A 19093-nucleotide genomic window follows, 5' to 3' on the forward strand; every position below is an offset into this window, starting at 1 on the left:
ATGACAGAGAAGGAAGGGAAGGGGTGTTGTTTAATTTTGATGGTATATATCAGAACACAGAATTATAAGTAAATAATTATTTATTGACTTATTGCTGATATTTTGTGGTATTATAACCAGCATCTTCAGAGCACAAAAACAGTTTGTTACAGTACGTGAGACTATAACAACATGGTGTAACAAAGAGACTAGTTTAACAAAATTGTAGAAACAACACAAAGACTCAAGTCCTAATTAGGCGCCCTCTATCTGGTATGTATAATGCATACCATTATACATACCCATAAGGATATGTGCTTTGCATTATGGGATACTAAGGCAAGTGATCAGAACTTATATTACCTTTACCATGAGTTGCCCCAGTCCTGAAAATATTTCAGAGGCAAACTTTGTTTGCTTACCTTTGATAAAGGATTAAACCAAATATATAATTGGAAGGAATATTGTGTTTTAGCAATCTACATACTATAACAAGGTAACAGAAGTATTGGACAAATGAGATGCATTTGTCCATTACCAAGGATTTTGCTAAAGTCTTGGATATATTGCCACATGACAAGTTGGTAATTAAACTGAAACAGAAATGGGGGGGGGGTTGAATAAAGAGTAGTGTATGTAGGAACAATATACCAGAAGAGGAAAGTCATTAGTGGTGTGCTTCAGTAGTCTGTTTTGGAGCTGTTATTTAATTTGTTTATAGATTACATTGAGGTGTGCTTAAAAGCACACCTCAATGATAGCATTGTCTACAGATGATGCAAAGTTAGGGAGAGCTATGAGGAGTAGAACAGATTGTAGCCTTGCAAGAGGACTGGAATAGACTGGATGAATGGGTAAATGAGTGGGACTAACAGTTCATTCTACCAACATTTGTTCTACTCCTCATAGCTCTCCCCAACTTTGCATCGTTTGTAGAAAACTATGTAAGTGAAAGGTTTGAAATTGGGCAAGCAAAAATTCATTGCCTACTATAAGATTGGTAGGAATATCTTAGAAGAGGTGGAAGTGATGAAAGATCTGGGAGTAATGGTGATGTGAATTATTAATGTGAATGGATTTTTCATAGAATGTCCCAGATGAAAATGAGAGGATAAGAAGCCATTCCTGGAACCTGTAATGACAGTGTGAATAAAGAGGTGAGGAGTGTGTTTATTGTGTGAAGAGTGATGGGTGATTGCAATGCATCAACAAATGCCTGAAAGTGTGGTGAGTGCATAGAGTGCGAATGCACTAAGTCATGTATAAAAAGTTGTGTGTGAGAGGGGGACCTCCCATGATGAGTCTCTTGACTCCACAGCAGTCTGATGATGATAATAATAATATTGGAATCGATGGATAAGAAACCATGACATATGATTTCTTGTAGAAGAAGCTGTATATCTGTAATAGAAGAGTTGGAGCAGATCAGCACGAGAAGAGGATTCTTGGTTAATCAAATTGTTTTTTTTAAACATAATTAACAATTTTCGAAGAGATTAAGACACAGCTTTAGATTAAGAACTATATTATATGCTGGAATGAATTTGAAATTTGTACATTTCTAGAAGAAACAAAAAAAAAAAAAGTATGGATAAAACAGATTCTGGCTTTTTGGATTCTCAGGAAGTCCCATTCATTACTGAACATTCATGTTCAGTAATGAATCAAATGCAAAAGCATTTGATCCATTATTTTAAATATGGAAATGTAATCTTGTTGTATCACTGCCATCATCAATTTCCTGAAGAGTAGTAATGAGGCTTACATAGTCATGTTGCGCATTACTACTAATCTCCTATCAACAGTTTTCCTCCAAATTAGTCTGTCACTTCCGTGTTATAATGTCTCATCTTTCTGTCCTCGAGGGCACTTCTGACCACATCAATCCACCTTGATCTCAGTCTTCCTCTGGCTCTTTTTCCTGCCATCTTGCCATCAAATACCTGTTTTGCAACCTTTCCTCTCTCTTTCTGTTTAAATGACCATATCATCTTAGATTAGGTCTGCTCATACATTCTTGATTGATAACAATGTCCGTTTCCTTCCTAACATCTTCATTTTAAATATGCCATTGAAGACATCTGTTCACCTCCCTAATTTTTCTCAGAATCCATATTTTGCCTCAAGTTTCTTTATACAATTTTCTTAGCCTCATCTCAAGTATACTTTCATAAATTTTATCTTGAATACTCAGTAGGGAAATTCCTCTGTAATTCTTGCATTCAGTTTTATTTAGTCAGATGTCATCTTTTCCAGCTTTATGGCACATTTCATGTTTTTCGTACCCCCCCCTCTCTCTCTCTCTGTCTCAAGTATTGATATGTATTCCTGACTATTTCTCGTGAATGATTTCTACTGCCATGTTGTCAATGCTTGTTTCATTAAGCAATCTTCAAAGCAATTTCTCTGGACATCTAGAACATCTTTATCTTCGGTTTTCATTTCACTATTGTCATCTCTGATTCCTTTTACAATATTCTTTCTTTTATTTCTAAACTTTATCAATAGTTTAGAAACCAAAATAGTCTTTGGAATGTTTTGATATGTTCCTGATATTTACCTTTAATGTTCTAATCAGTGCCTTTCCATGACTTTTATTAGCTACTTTTATACACAGCCTAACCCTCTCTAACATTTTTCAGTATATTCTCTCTGAGTATCTGTTGACCTGCTTACTAGGAACTTTTGATATGCGTTCTTCTTTTCTAGAATTATTTAACTTATGTACACCATGTAATTCTAAGAAGTCTATCTATGTAATCAACTTCACTCCATGGTTTTCTGGATGAATCATTTAATGGTTTCTTCTAAGATGCCACTGGTTCTCTAAATTTGGCCATTCTTTTCAAACTCTTTCATAATTTCATGACTAATGTTGAGTCTAGAGTACAGTTCTAAAAGCTGCTCAACTTTAATTCTTTAAGTAGATGTGATATTTACAGGACTTTAAAAATTCAGTGTTGACTCACCATTCAGGCAAATAAATCTCACTCATCAGATGTTCTTCTAGGTATATTCTATCATTGTTGCCTAATAGATCTTAGTCACATGTTGATTGCTGGTTCTGCTCAATTTAATGCTATGACTAATTTTAACCCTGTATAACAACTTATTTTGAAGGCAAATGTGTTAACTACTTATGTATTGGTATGGTTATCAGTTTTGTGAACAAAAAATTTATGCATTTTATGACTGACACAAGATCATTTATTATTTTTGAAAAATTAATAATACCATTTTTTGCTAAGTTTTCACTTCTTTCACATAATGTCTAAATGTCTTGACAATAGGAAAAAAATAGTCATATGATATGGTGATAACTCAGAAAACAGTTATTAAACATTTAGTTTAGAATCAATATAATGAAATATTTTGGGAAAATAAATACTTTTTTTTTTTTCAACTTTTTCATTAATATCCTATTGATGGTTCATATTCTGCATGTGCTGTCACTGGATAAGAAATAAGCTGATTACCACTGTTCACTGCACACATATTTTAGATTGCCATGTCACATTTAACTGGTTACCTCATCATGTTATGACTGAGCACTCTCTGAAGATGAAATGATGTATGCATGTTTTCTCCTCTCATTGCTTGTATGTATTATTATAAAATCTCTAATAATCAACAAAATGTATTTGTTCTCGAATTCATCTAAAAATTGAGGCATAAGCAGAAGAATTCATCATAAAATATTAATACCAGAATCACTCAAGTTTAATATTGTTATTCGTAAAATTTTCATTTAAGTTTCATAGCCATTGTTAATACAGTTATAGGAAAAGTCTAAAAAGAACTAAAATTTCACTATAGGCTGCAGAAGAATTGCTCCATCTGCATTAATAGATATTCAAAATAAATTACAATAAATTAATTTAATTAATAATTTTTAAATATAAGCAAAATTTAATTACACGTGAATGGTGAGTATTAGTTAATATAACTTCCCAAAATTAAGAAAGTTTAGGCAATTGCTTTTGTTCAAGTTCAGGTTGTGAATGTGTGTTTCACTGCTTTCTTTGTAGAGTCTTTCCAGAAGAAAGTAACTTTTGTATAACATGGTGGTTTTGTTCCACTGAATCCTGTGTTTTGTAAAGCATCGCTTACTATACTGGATTTGTTGGGTTCTTTAAGAGAAATGTATTCTTGATGTTCTTCAAGATGAATTTGTGCAGATTGACCAATTTGTCCATAACAGCATAAACCACAAGAGCTGGGGATTCTGTAAAATCCAGGATAAGATAGAGGAGGAGATTTGTCTTTTGGTGAGATCTTGCTGTTTTTTTCTGAAATATCCTCCTCTATTTTATCATGGAGTTTACAGAATCCCCCTGCTCTTGTGGCTTATGTTATCATGGACAAACTGGTTGATCTGTACAAATTCATGTTGAAGAACATCGAGAATACATTTCTCTTAAAAAAAAAAAATCAACAAATCTAGATTAGCAAGCCATGCTTTATCTACAAAACACAGGATTCATTGGAACAAAACCATAATGTTACACAAAAGTTACTTTCTTCTGGAAAGACTCTACAGAGAAAGTTGTGACGCACGCATTCACAACCCAGACTTGAACAAAAGCTATTGTCTAAATCTTTCTCAGTTTTCAGAAGTTATATTAACTAATACTCACAATTCATGTGTTCCTTAATCGTAATTAAATTTTGCTTATATTTTAAAATAATTAGTTAAGTAAATTAATTTATTGTAATTTATTTTGAATATCTATCAATTCAGATAGAGCTATTCTCCTGCAGCCTATAATGCACGTAATATCACACGCTTTCAATTAAATTGTTCTTTTTAGAGTTTTCCTATAACTGTATTGACAATGGCTATGAAACTTAACCAAAAATTTTGCAAATAAAAATATTAAATGTAAGTGATTCTGGTATTAATATTTTATGATGAAAAATGTATTTGTAATGACCTGCAGCCCTCAATAGATGCATGTATTAACTTAAACATGCAAAAAAACTTTTATGACACGAAACAGAATTGGTATTATGTAAATAAAAATGATTAAACCAAAACTCCTCTTCTGATTTTTTTCAACTTGTCAACTAAAAAGTCTCGCTCATTGGACAAGTAGGTGAGTGCATTTTTCAAGCCTTGAATATTTATTTTTATTCTGTTCAAAGCTAAGTGAATTACTTCCCATTTCAAATCCCCTGTATAATGTTGTAACCTGAACCAGCATATCTATTAAAAATAAGATAGTTAATAATTGGGCATCTTTTTTCTCCTTGTGTCTTCTGTTAAAACTTTTGCACATCTTTTGTGTTTTGAAACATGGTGCATTAGTGATGAATAGTCCATGTCCTGAATAGAAATGCAGCAGGCACTTACCATGATTATTGGCATTGCACTTTTCTCCAAATTTTCCCAGAACATTTGTACATTCCTATAATTCATTTCCTATCTTGCTGCTTAGATTTCCAACAAGGACTAGGACTAATGATTCAAAAAATTCCTTCACTTCTTCCTTAGTAGAACCATCTTTGAAACCCTAGGCACAAATAAACTTTATTGTTCACTTTCTTGTTTTGAAATTTTGCCCACTTAATTGTATTTGAAATTGCCTGCAAATCAAGAAGCGTATCTTTGTGTTTGGTGTTGAATGTTATTGCTGCTACTTCCTTTCCCTGATCATTGTTGTCCAAATATAACATCCCATATGCATTATTTAGCAGGGTCATGCCTATTTTAGTCTTCCTTTTTTTCTTGGTAACATCACTTATGTTGACTTGGTACTTCTCTTGATCTTCATCCAGTTTGCTTTCCTTCCAGTGATACTCCTTATGATGATGTTGCTTATCTTCAGTTCTTCTGACATTATATTTGTTCCACTGCTGACTTTCCACTGTTCACCCTGGTTCCATGACGAAAATAACAGAGGCCTTGTTTAACCAGGCAGTGCTCCAGCAAACATGAATTTACATCATACTTATCATGTTTATCATTGTACTATCATGCTTATTTCTGTTTTATGCCAGCATAGAATATATGGTTGGCTAAATCCAAATTGCCAATTTATCCTTGTTTGTTCAATACCCAATGAATACCTAATGGGGCACACTATGTGAAAGTAAGGATTGGACATTAAGTCAGAAGACCCAGTTGGTTTTTTGCATTCCTTAAAGCTATGTGGAAGTTTACTCTCTGTTATCAGGCTTTGACCATTAAGTGACATGACTGTCTCTTTTTATTTGTCTCATACCAACGAAAAGTTGCTGTAAACCTGTAGTACATATATACAGCAGTACACTAAGGATTTTTTTTCTATTTGTATTATTTTTATATATATTGTATTTATTTATTTATTTATTATTTTTTTTTACATAGTCTAGAAACTAGATACCGAACATGGGAAAGTTCCATGTTTGATCTCTATGGAAGAGACCAAAAATGGAACCTTTTCGAACCATTTGAAGCCTTCAGTATACAGGATAAGGTCTCATCATCCTGGACTATGAAGTTCATCTCCCACCTAAAGACTCAAAAATATTCATGTCCTTGGTGGGATTTAAGCCTGCAGCCTGTTGGTTGGGGAACAGATATGCTAACCACTTGCCAGCCAGGTCAGCAAGTTGTATTTACATACCAAAAATTACCATTTGATAATTAGAAGTCATGGAAAATAATTTTTTTGTGACTTCCACTCCCGAAAAGTTGTAAACTAATAGTATGTTAGTAGTGTGGGTGGGCTAAGGATTTTTTTTTTTTTAAAATTTTTTTTTATGTCTTTTTGTATTCAGTTTTTACTTGGTCTAGAAACCCTAGAGACCGAACATTGAGCTTTTTCAAGCTACTTCAGGTCTCCAACAAGCAACACATTGGTCTTATATTAAGGTGATTTGCCATCTGAAAACAATCATATAAATTCATGCCCATGGTGGGATTCAAACCTGCAGCCTGTTGATTGAAGAGAGGATATTGCCAGCCTGGTTGGCTGAGTAGGTGGCATATCCGCTCTCTCCAGCCAAAAGGCTGCGGGTTCAAATCCCGCCATGGACATGGATGTTTGTCTGTGAAAATACTAGTGGTGGTGGTTGGCAGTAGATGATGATGAAGGTAATTGTAGTTGGTGGAGTGGTGGAGATGGAGAGTTGTAGAGTAGACACCCTCCCTCAACGAGTCTTGGACTCCCTGGAGGTGTTATGTAATAATAATAATATGCTTACCACTTGGCTAATGGCAGCAATTTATGATAATGTGTATTGTTCTTTAAGAGATACTTGTGTTGAATTTTTCAGAAATTCAATTTTTTTTTTTTTTTTTCGATTTAAAGCTATATATTTCAGCTTGAATATTACAGGCCATCATCATTAGTGGCAGCAGTAGTTAATTACAAGGTAGAATGCAAATAATGGATTGATTTGAAACAGTAAGAACCGCTGACGTTATACATAGAACAACACAATGGTATAACTGAGGAAACATTGTATTATTAATTATTCATTAATTGTATTAAAAAAAAAAAACCTTTAGTGATGTGTGATTGGAATAAGACTTTTACATATCTTAGATAACGAGAGGCAGTCATACAATTTAAGTTCAGATAGTGAAGTAAGGCCTCAGCACCGTCTTTAAACATATGTTCAAATATGTAGTGACACAGATGAAGTAAGCATGTTTCAGAATGTAAGATATTGTGATCTGTATCTATTCTGTGCTACTTCAAGCCAATTGTTTTGAACTGTTGCCTTTATTCAGACTGTTGCTAAAGGAGTGGTACAGATGAAAAGTAATTTTTTTTCTGCAGTGTTTTTTTTTTTCTTTTGTGAATTTTATTTAAACTAATTTTTTCAGATTTTCTATTGCTAATATAAGATTGGTATTCTTGTATTTTCTTTTCTACTGAGCATCCAGTCTGTCTGAATTAAGAATGATGGCAGTCACAAGGAATTTGATAAACACCAGGAAGAGTTCAAGATGGAAACCACGATGACAATTTGTTGATTAGGAATAAAAGTAGCCACTAAATTGTATTTCTTAAGATTCCAGAAATGGGTTCTGAGATGCCACACTTTACTTCATCTGTATCAATTTAAATTTGAACATTTCTTTAAATGTTGCTCACTCACCATCCGAACCTAAATCTGAACGACTGCCTCATTATCTAAGATATGGGAAGGTTTTATTCTAATCACGTCACTAAAGTTGTTTTTTTTTAATACAGTTAATGAATAATTAATAATACAGTGTTTCCTCAGTTATACCATTGCATCGTTTTATGTATGATATAACATCATGCAGCTCTTAGCATTTCAAATCAATCCATTGGCAATGTTTCTGCCTTGTAATTAACTGTTGTTGCCTCTGATGACAGCTTGTAATATTCAGCCTGAAATATATAGATCTAATAAATATTATTTATTTCATTGTATTTTTTGTGTGAGTTAAAGACAAAATACATTGTATTGTTTTGAACTGTTGCCTTTATTCAGACTGTTGCTAAAGGAGTGGTACAGATGAAAAGTAATTTTTTTTTTCTTTTGTGAATTTTATTTAAACTAATTGGTTAAATTTATTACATTTCTTGCTTAATATATATATATATATATATATTAGTTTCTTTTTTCCATTATTTGCTTAGATCTTTTGTCAGCATCGTGGGGAAAATTAAAAGCTTCTGCTCAGGTATTGCAGTTTATTGAAAAAAAAAATATATATTGTTTATTATATAATAATCTATATTATTACTATTATTGTTATTATTAAGAGACCTTCAGGGTGTCAAGGCCTCATTTTGGGAGGCCACATGCTACCCACACCAGCTATTATACTTGTTCTTGAATCCATCCACTCTATTTGCACATACAACTTCTATTAGCAGTCCATTCCACTCACGCACCACTCTATGAGAAAAAAAATCAAGCTCTCACCCTTGATGACAGCATTCATTCTCAACATTCAAGGATGCTCTCTTATTCTCCAGAAAAGAAAAAAAAATTAACATCTGAAGAATCATACATGTTATCAGAAGATGTATGATCCTTCAGACGTTCATTTATTTTTCTCAATCATATCACCCCCCTCCTTTTCTCCTGTTTGCTAGTCTGCAATCCACAAATTTTCAATTGGCCTTCATGATCTGTATTCCACAATCCTGATATAATTTTTAACACTCCTTTGCACTCTCTCTCTCTCTCCACTGTATCATAATCACTACAGAAACCAGGAGACCTGTGCCCAGTAGCCTAGGTGAGGTCTTATCAAGACCTTATAAAGAGCAAAATGACTTCCTTTTTTCTGAGCTGTATTTGCAATCTTGCTATATGACCCTTGAACTCAATTTCCCATATATATAAATTCCAAAACTCCATGATCCCTAGCCTGGTAATTTTCTTCTAGCATGATCCTGCCAATATAATAATACACTATTCAATATCTCATCACACCAAAGTGCTTAAGTTTACATTGACTAACATTGAACTGAAGGTCATTTTGCAAGTACTGCATATCAGCCGCATTCCTGATTACTCTGCCTATCTTTGCATCATTAGCAAATAGTTGTAACTTTTTCTTTTCAGTTAATAACACAGGTTTGGATCCAAGATGTTATCATAAAAAAAAGTTTTTAAAAATTAAAAATATTAAAATTATAAAAATAAGTTAAAAGTTTAAGAAATAGAATTCAATATTAATATATTTATTTACTTACTTAATCCTCTTCAATCCACCTGGGAGCATAGGTCTTCCACCAGACTATTTTTTGCTTCTGCTTTTATTTGGTTCCAGTTTTCATTGATATTTGCCATTTCTTTCAGTATTGTTCTTTTCCATGTTTCTCTTGGCCTTCCCCATCCTCTTTTACCCTGTGGGTTCCAATCTAGATCCTGTTTTACCATTCTTCTTCTTTCCTCAACACATGCCCCTAATCACTTCCATTTCCTTTCGAATATCTGTTGCAACATTGGTTTCTGGTTTGTTCTTTGCCATGGTTCTTTGTTTGATATTTGTTTTGGCCAATATATTCCCAATATCATTCTTAAAACTTGTTTAGGAAGACCTTGACATGGTTAACTATCTTTTTGTTTAACATCTGCGTTTCTGATCCATACATTAGTATTGCCTTTACATTTGAGTTAAATATTCTCATTTTAATTTTTATAGACAGGTTCTTGTTTTACCAAATATTTCTAAGTTGGTTGAAAGTTGAATAAGCCAACTATTTCCGTCTATTTATATCTTCAGTAGTTCCTCCTTTTATTGGTACTATTGAACCAAGGTATATAAGCTGTTCTACTTCTTTAAGCAGCATTTCTTCTATTGTTATTTGTTTATTTTGCTTTGCATTTATTTTCATCAACATTGCTTTATCTTTATTTATCCTAAGACCAACTTTTCTGGCTGTTTCGACAAGTGTTGTTTTTTGTTCTATATGTTGGTGTTTCTATGCAAGTAAGCAGATATCATCTACAAACTCTAGATCATGGAGTTAGTTTTGAAGTAACCATTGTAATCCTGTATTTCCATGAGATGCTTCTCTCATCACCCAGTCTATGATAATTAAAAACATAGTAAGGGAGAGTATACAACCTTGCCTTACTCCTGTCTTTGTTTTAAAAGATTCTGAGAAGATATTTCCATGTATTACTTTAATTTCAAAATCTTCATACATTTTTTTAATTATTCTTATTTTTTCTGGGAGTCCATAATTTATAAGTAATTTCCATAGGGAAGATCTGTTTACACTGTTAAAAGCTTGTTCAAAATCGATAAAATTTAAATATAAGCTTGCCTGCCATTCCAATAATTGTTCTATGATAATTCGTACGGTAGCAATGTGGTCAGTGCATGATCTATTTGGCTCTAAATCTTGCCTGTTCTGGTCTTAGATGTTTTTCTGTTTCTCTTTTGATTCTTTCTTTCGGGGTGTAACTGTATATCCTTAAGGAATATACAGTTACACCCCAAGTTACATAAGTAATGCGTTCCGTAAACCTTTACGTAACTCGAATTTTATGCAAGTTGAATTTGTAAATTACATACATACAATAAAATGTTCAATGGCTACTCATACTGCTGTCTTACATTAATTTTTTTGCCATTAATTAGACATTTTCCATTTTTAATATTTTTCGTTTTTGGGATGATTAAAAAATATCAATTTTATTTGAATAATATACATACTGTAAATATGAATGTATGTAAAACACATAATATATAAAAGAATTTAAAAACAAACTGAAATATTCACTTTTCAAAGAAAAAAATGTCTTGTGATGGCTAAGTTGGCTGTTCTGCAGGAAGTTTTACCCCTTTTGATGTCGAAGGCTGAGGGTAGTCAGGGTCATCTGAGTTGTCATCTTGACTTTGTTATGAACAGCATCTCACAAACATGTCTAGAGTAGATTGCAGGAAATTTTATCCCTTTCGATGTTGAAGGCTGAGGGTAGTCGGGGTCATCTGAGTTGTCATCTTGATTTGTTGTGAATGACATCTCACAAACATGTCTAGAGTAGATTGTGTGGTCACTCGCTTCTTGTCCTTGTAGATGACCTTGTAGCTAGACATATCGGAATAGATATCGCGGCTAACATTTTCAAACCGCTCAGTGTTCAGATCCATCGATTCTAATTTTGCTGACAACATGTCTATCAAGTTAAAAACCTTGGCTAGTCCCTTCATTGTGAATTTCTTTATGTCTGGCTGTTCAATCGGCTTAGTATTTTCTTTGGAATTTTGGAATGCCTCCAACTGAATAAGGTCATCATTAATTAGCTCTTCATCGTGACCCAAAAGAAGCTCATCAATGTCACCGTTATCCACTTCCAGCTCTAATTGTGCCAGTTGCACACATGTCTCTGTTGCCTGCTGTAATTCTTGCGTCAACTCAGCACCCGTATCAGTCATTGTTTGCTGTCCTTCCATGAAACGCTTAAAATTATGGACCATTTCTGGGCAGGGTTCCTTTCACACAGTGTTCATTGTTGTCTGCTTGATTTCATCCCAAGCCACCCGGAGGTTTTTGATAACATTAAGGATATTATAGTTCTTCCAGAAATCACGTAGAGTAATGCCCTTACCACTCGCAATGGGTTTGATTGCTTGGGAAAACATAACTGCAGATAGTAGGCTTTAAAGGTCCCAATAACGCCTTGATCCATAGGTTGCAATAGTGAAGTAGTTCTAGGAGGGAAGGTAAACAACTTTTATGTCAGGATGAAAGTCATCCAACTCTTCTGGGTGACTGGGGACATTGTCCAGGAGGAGAAACACGTTAAACGGGATTCCTTCCTTGGCACAATATTCCTTCACCTAGTGAACGAAGTAGTTATTGAACCCGTCTCCGAACAGCGCACATATAACCCAAACCTTGGTGTTGGATTTCCAGATTATGGGCAGCACTCATGTCAATGTTCTTAAAGGCACGTGGTCTCTGGGAATGGTACAGTGTAAGCGATTTAAGTTTTAAGTTCCCTGAATCCCACAGCTGTATGGTTCCCTATGTTTTTCAGGGAACCATACAGCTGTGGGATTAGATGGGATATCAGCTAGGGTTTTGCAAGAATGTGCAAGAGAACTGGCAATGTCTTTGACTAAGCTGTTTAAATTTCAGCTCTGGTAGAGTTCCAAGGGAGTGGAAAGAGGCAAAATTATTTCTTTGCATAAAGGAGGTTCTAAGACTACTACAAACAAAGACAGCAAATTATAGACCAATCAGTATCTCAGGCATGATGGTAAAAGTATTAGAAAAATTGGTAAAAAAGAGAATTCAAGAATGGGTAGATAAAAATATGATACTGTATGAGGGTTAGCATGGTTTTGTGAAGGGTCGGTCATGCCTTGGTAATTTACTAACTTTTTATAATAGAGTAACAGCTGAGTTGGACAAAGGAAATGGCTACACTATGATTTTACTGGATTTTGCAAAGGCATTTGACACTTGGAACACTGTTATACAAATTAGAACAAATGGGGGAGGGGATATGACACTGATTATGTGGATAAGAGGGCGGCTGCTGGACAGATATCAAATAGTGGTATATGGAGAGACAGAATTGAGGCAAAAACAAGTGACTAGTGGTGTGTCATAAGATTCAGTGCTGGGACCATTGCTGTTTAATTTATACATAAATGATATAGGAAATAACCTGAAAGGAAATATTCAGTTGTTTGCTGATGATGTGAAATTAAGTAGAGCAATATTAATCAAGGCGATGTGGAGAGCTTGCAGGATGATTTAAATATACTGTCAGTATGGGCAAAAGTTAATGAGTGTCATTTTAATGTTGAAAAATATAGAAGTTATGCATTTTGGAATAAATAGATTACAAGCTGTGTATCACATTGATGGCACTGTATTCCAGGAAATAGACGAAGCTAGAGATTTAGCGGTGGTGGTATACAGGGAGTTAAAGTTTAGAGGACATATTGCTAAGGTAGCATATTAGATTACTTGGCTAGCGAAGAACACATTAACAAGTAGAGATAAGGAAGTTTGTAATTCCTCTTTGTAAGGCCTTAATACGCTCACATCTGTGTTATTGTGCTCAAGTCTGGTCCCCTGGGTTTCTTGGTGATGTGGATGCAGTGGAGAGATTCAGAGGCAAGTGACCAAGATGGTAAGTGGCCTTTGGAATGTGCTTTATGACGATAGCTTGAAGGTGTGTGGATTTCAGAAGTTGGTTGATAGGAGAAAAAAGAGGGGATATGATAAAAAAACATTTAAGCTGCTTAAAGGATTTTATAGGATATAGATGCAGGGGAAATGTTTCAGCATTTGGCTAGAGGGACCAGAACAAGGGGAAATCCCTGGAAGTTGAATAAAGGTGTGGTCAGTAGGGGGTGTGAGGACTAGATTTTTTGCTTGGAGAGTGGTGAATGAGTGGAATTGGTTGCCAGAGTCAGTTGTGAGTGCTTTTTCTGTTAATGGGTTCAAGGAGAGGTATGATAGATGTGCGGATAGATTGGATCTCCTGCGTTGAGTCTTCGGTCCATGGAGGTGCCTGTATAATAATAATAATAATAATAAAAAATCTGAAATGTGTACTTATATAAGTAGTATTTTTCATTATATTTGCTATAACTTTATTTTATTTTTATTTTTATTCATTTTTGTTTTTCTCCTCAGTTTAACTACATGTTTGACATTCCATGGCTGATTAACCAATATCCTTTAGAATTTAGGTAAGTTGAATAAACTTGAACTTCTGGAATATTACTTGATTTTATTTCATTTTCATTTTAAAGCAAAGCTGTATTTTTTTGGAATGTTACCAAACTATGATTGCTTATCCCTTTTAAAATATGATATGATTTATTATTAGAATTATTCAGTTCAAACTACCAAAGGGCATTTTGATTGGTACAAACTCAAAAAGTTGGAAGATAAACTGACAATGCAGGTGAGCAGTATTAGTATAAGAAACTTGTGAACTTTATCATTGTTGTCAGTTAAACAGAAGTTATGTAGAAGAAACTAATCTGAATTTTTGGATGTGTGCAGCAAGTTTGAGGGAAGATTGGATTTTTATAAGAGGGATGGATTTGGTAACAGAAATCATGAAAAACTAATAACTGATATGAGACCTAACACAGAGAGTCAAGGAAACTAAATTATAATGGGAGGAATGGTGAGAATATGCGCATAAGAGCAAAAATGTTATGTAACTGTGTTAATGATGGGAATGGGCATTATCATGGAAATGATTACAAGGAGAGAATGATTTTGTCTGGTTCAGACCCATTAGATGTGTGCATATATAAAGCACTAGAGAAGAACAGAAATCTGCAAGTAGTCCAACTGTGTCATGCAGACTGCAGACAAGAGCATACAAAAGAACATGCAGGCAGCTTATTATGCCTCTACACAAATGCTAGGAGTATCAGAAACACCAGGGTAGAGTTTGTTGCATTGACCAATGTATTGGACCACAGCCTGTAGGAAATAGTGAGACGTAGTTGTCAGAATCAGACATACCAACTGGTTTCAAGTGTAAAGAGTACAGTATTTTTAGGAAGGATGACAGGAGAGGGGTTGGGGATGCATGCTGGTAATGATAACGGATGACTTGAATCCAGTTAGTGTTGAGAATTATAATTGTAGTACCAGTAACAGTATTTCATGTGGCAATGAATTTGAAGCCATCTGGTGTGAGGGAAACTAAATTGGAATCTAACAAGATCAATTACATATTGGGATATTGTTACAGACCTGGTGGATCAGTTGCTAGTGATGAAGAAATGCATCACCAAATAAAGATGATAGGCACAAAAAGTGTAATTCATAATGATGGGCTTTAATCATTCAAATATTGATTAGGTAGTAGTAAAATTTCATGAGAAGAATGAAACTGAATTTATTGAGCTGTTGCAAGACAATCTCAAGTTACATGTGACAGAAGGAACTCGAAATCAAAAAGTGTTAGATTTCATTAGTGTCAGATGGGATTTTAGTTAAAAACGTAACTATTCTGCCTCTGGTTGGTGACAGTGATCATGCAGTACTTACTTGGGAAGTGGCTGAGATTATTCAGGAAAAGTTACATGCTGAATTACGAAGCAGGAAATTATGACCCTCTGAGAAGTATACTGAGTTCAGCTCAATAGTATCGGTTGCTGGATGGGAAAAATATTGACAATGCATGGGAAGCATTTAGAAAATATTTAAATGATGCACCATCAGAATGTGTTCCTGAGAGTTCGAAGAATAAATAGGATAGAAGTCAAATGGATGTGTAATCTTATAAAGCAAGAGATCCGTAAGAAAAGGATGATGTGGAAGGAATACCATGTGTATAAGGATGATGTCTGTTACGAAAATTATAAGCAGCAGGCAAGAAGAGTCATAATTGTATGGAAAGCTTAAGTCTGAATATGAAAAGAAACTATCTTTGCAAACTAAAGATAACCCCAAAGAATTCTATTGATATGCTGCATGAAAAAGAAAGACGGAATATGAAAGAATAACTCTACTGAATACAGATGGTGGAGTATGACAAATGCAGAAGGGGTTGTTTAACTAATGAGTGCCAATTTTGCAAAAAGCTCTCAATCTGGTATATGCAACATTGAGCTCACTGCTTCCACTTCACTGGATGAAGAAACTCAGATGTATGAGGGGAAGGTATTAAATCTGTTGAACAAACTGAATAAGAATTCAGCAATAGGAACTGATGGGATATCAGCACGGGTGCTGAAAGAGTGTTCAGCTGAACTGGCTATTGCTTCATCATCATCATCAAATTCCTGACATATACCCTCAAGGGGGGTGTACAAGATGATGTGATAGTACTACATAAAAAATTTACATCATTACTAACATCCTATCTACAATTTTCCTCCAAATCAATCTGTTACCTGTCAAGACTCCAAAATTGTCAAATCTTATACTTCTATCCTCTAAGGCACTTTTTACCGTATCAATTTACCTATATCTTCGTCTTCCTCTGGGTTTTTTCCTGCAACCCTGACAGAGAACACTTGTTTTACTAATCTTTCCTCTCCCATTCTGTTTAAGTGACCATACCACCTGAGATTAGCTCTGCAAACACATTCCTGTATGCTAACAATGTCAAGTTCTTTCCTAATATCCTTGTTTTTAATATGATATTGCCATTGATGCCATCTGTTCATGCCCCGTAATCTTTCTCTGCTTTCATATCTGCGGTCTCTAGACTGCGGTCAAGTGTTTTACTTCTAACCCAGCTCTCAGATCCATAAGTTAAAATTGGTTTGAACACCGTCTTGTATACAGCTAATTTAGTGTTTTGACTAATTTCTCTCTTATTCCATTTAAATTTATTCAGTTGACTTCCTGCCATACCAGCTTTGTTGATTCTGTTGTCTATTTCCATACTTAATTTACCATCTTTACTAAAAAATCATGCCTCAGTAGCTAAAATGTTTTACTTGTTCTATAGGTTCTCTATTCACAATGCAGTTTGCTTCTACCTATTTTCATTGTTTTGTTATTGCTGACCTTCATACCATATCTATTACAACAGTTATTCAAATTAGTCAGGGAATCTTGCAGACTTGTAGCAGATTTATTGAAGTATAACATCATCTGCATAAAGCAAAGAGCTGAGATTAACCTTCTGCTGACTTACAACTCAAATAAAGACTAAGTATTGCTTGATCTAATGCCCCACTGACATCATACAACTGTTGCGGTTTGAATAGCTTCTCTCTTGGCACTTTGTCATATGCTTTTTCCAGATTTACAAAACTTAAATACAGATCTTTGTTATATTCCCAAGACTTCTCAGGTATTTCTCGTAAAGTGAAAAATGCGATCCTGACAGTCTCTGTTTGGCCTGAGTCAAGCCTGTTCTTCACCAAACTTCTCTTCTACAATTCTTCTCATCCGTTTCTCAAGCATAATGGCATAAATCTTACCAGAATACTCAGTAGAGAAATATCTCTTAATTCTCACATTCAGTTTTATTTCCATTTTTATATAATGGTACTATGAGAGCGCCACTCCAATCACCTGGAATTCATTCCCCTCTGTCCAGACCTTCTGAACTATGCAGTGCAACCACTGAAAGGCCTCCATACTTGAGCATTGCTGGTCGAATATCATCTACTCCAGCTGCCTTTCCACATTTCAGGCTTTTCATGGCTATTTCTACTTCAAGTATGGATATGTATTCCTGATTGCATGCCGGGTCAGTGTTTTTTACCACTGTGCTGTCACTGATTGTTTCGTTTAGCAGTTTTTCAAAGTAATTACTCCATACTTCAAGGATATCTTTTCTCCAGTTTTCATTACACCTCTTTTTTTTTCATCTCTAATTCCTTTTATAGCTCTCTTTCCTCCATTTCTGAGCTTCTTCAACTACTTCAAGAATATTTGTCACCTTCTTGATATTTATTTTCTATGCTCTTACCAAAGTCTTCCCATGACTTTTGTTTAGCTAGTTTTACAGTGTTTAGCTTTCTTACATTAGAAAGCTAAACAATGTTTAGCTTTCTGTGTATTCTCTAAGAGCACAAGCTGACCTATTTGCCAGGAACTTTTGATATGCTGTTTTCTTTTCCTTCACTGGCTCTTTAACCTCCTGATTCCATCATGGAGTTCTGATTTTTCTATCCTTGCACACAACCTCACCACATGCCTCTCTGGTTGAATCAATCAATGTTTTCTTCAGGGCTTGCCACTGAATCTCCAAGGTTTGGTTTCTCTGTTCTCAAACTGTTTCATTTTTTCTTGACTAATGTTTGTGTACTTTAGTCTACAGTTCATATCTGAGAGCTGCTCAACTTTTATTCTCTTTAAAGCTTTCTTGCATGTTCTTCATTTCAATATGAAATTCAATTTTATCCTGCTCAAGACTAAATGGTGATCACTTCCAATTTCAAATCCTCTGTACTCTCTCTCTCTCTCTCTCTCTCTCTCTCTCTCTCTGGTTTCCTGCACCAGTGAGAAAACCTCACTATCAACAATAACATAGTCAATGGGACTTTTCTTATCCCTTGCCTCTTCTCTCCAATTTGTGCACATTTTTATGTTGGAACACGGTGTTAGTAATAACCAGTCCATGGCCTGAGCAGAAATCCAACGAGTATTTGCCATTATTATTAGCTTTGCTCTTTTCTCCAAATTTTCCAAAAATTTTTTTGTATGTCTGACAATCATTTCTTACTCTGCTATTAGATCCCCAACAAGGACCAATTTTTCATTGTTTCCGTTGCTTTCTCTAAAGCCTCAAAAAATTCCTCCACTTCTACCTTAGTAGAACCTTCTGTATGACCATAGGCACAAGACATAGACTCGTATTTAGTGTTGAATGTTCTTCTCCTTGATTGTCATTGCCTGAATATAACATTTTGTATTTATTGCTCAGAAAGATCTCGCTAGTTTTTGTCTTTTTTGTTTCAGTCACCCCTATTATGTCAATCTGGTACTTATTCAATTCCTCAACTGGCTCCATTTCTTTGCCATTCAGACTTCTTATGTTGATAGTACCGATCTTGAACGCTGGTGATATTGAGTTGGGGTGTGTTTTAGGATTTGTTCCAGTAACTGACTTTTCGCTGTTTGCCCTGGTTCCCTGGCTAAAACAACGGGGGGGGCACTTATTTAACCGGCGATGTTCCAGCCGGCAACAAGGGCATATAATTTGAGTCTCAGAACAGGGAAGATCCTGCAGG

The 19093-nt window shown here is 34.8% G+C and overlaps 1 protein-coding gene across 3 annotated transcripts in view; it reads left to right on the plus strand.

Annotated features, from left to right (window-relative positions):
• Positions 1 to 19093, plus strand: part of gkt (tyrosyl-DNA phosphodiesterase glaikit) — a 380387-nt gene that overhangs the window by 80281 nt on the left and 281013 nt on the right. For all 3 annotated transcript variants that reach the window (XM_090399355.1, XM_090399357.1, XM_090399356.1), the window contains exons 4-5: positions 8583 to 8626; positions 14067 to 14122. In XM_090399355.1, the coding sequence (XP_090255481.1) occupies positions 8583 to 8626; positions 14067 to 14122 (100 nt within the window). The remainder of the gene's footprint in view (positions 1 to 8582; positions 8627 to 14066; positions 14123 to 19093) is intronic.

This window comes from Typopeltis vanoorti, chromosome 10 (assembly GCF_054136105.1).
Source record: "Typopeltis vanoorti isolate ZY-2024b chromosome 10, IOZ_Tvanoo_1.0, whole genome shotgun sequence".
NCBI classification, from domain to species: domain Eukaryota; kingdom Metazoa; phylum Arthropoda; class Arachnida; order Uropygi; family Thelyphonidae; genus Typopeltis; species Typopeltis vanoorti.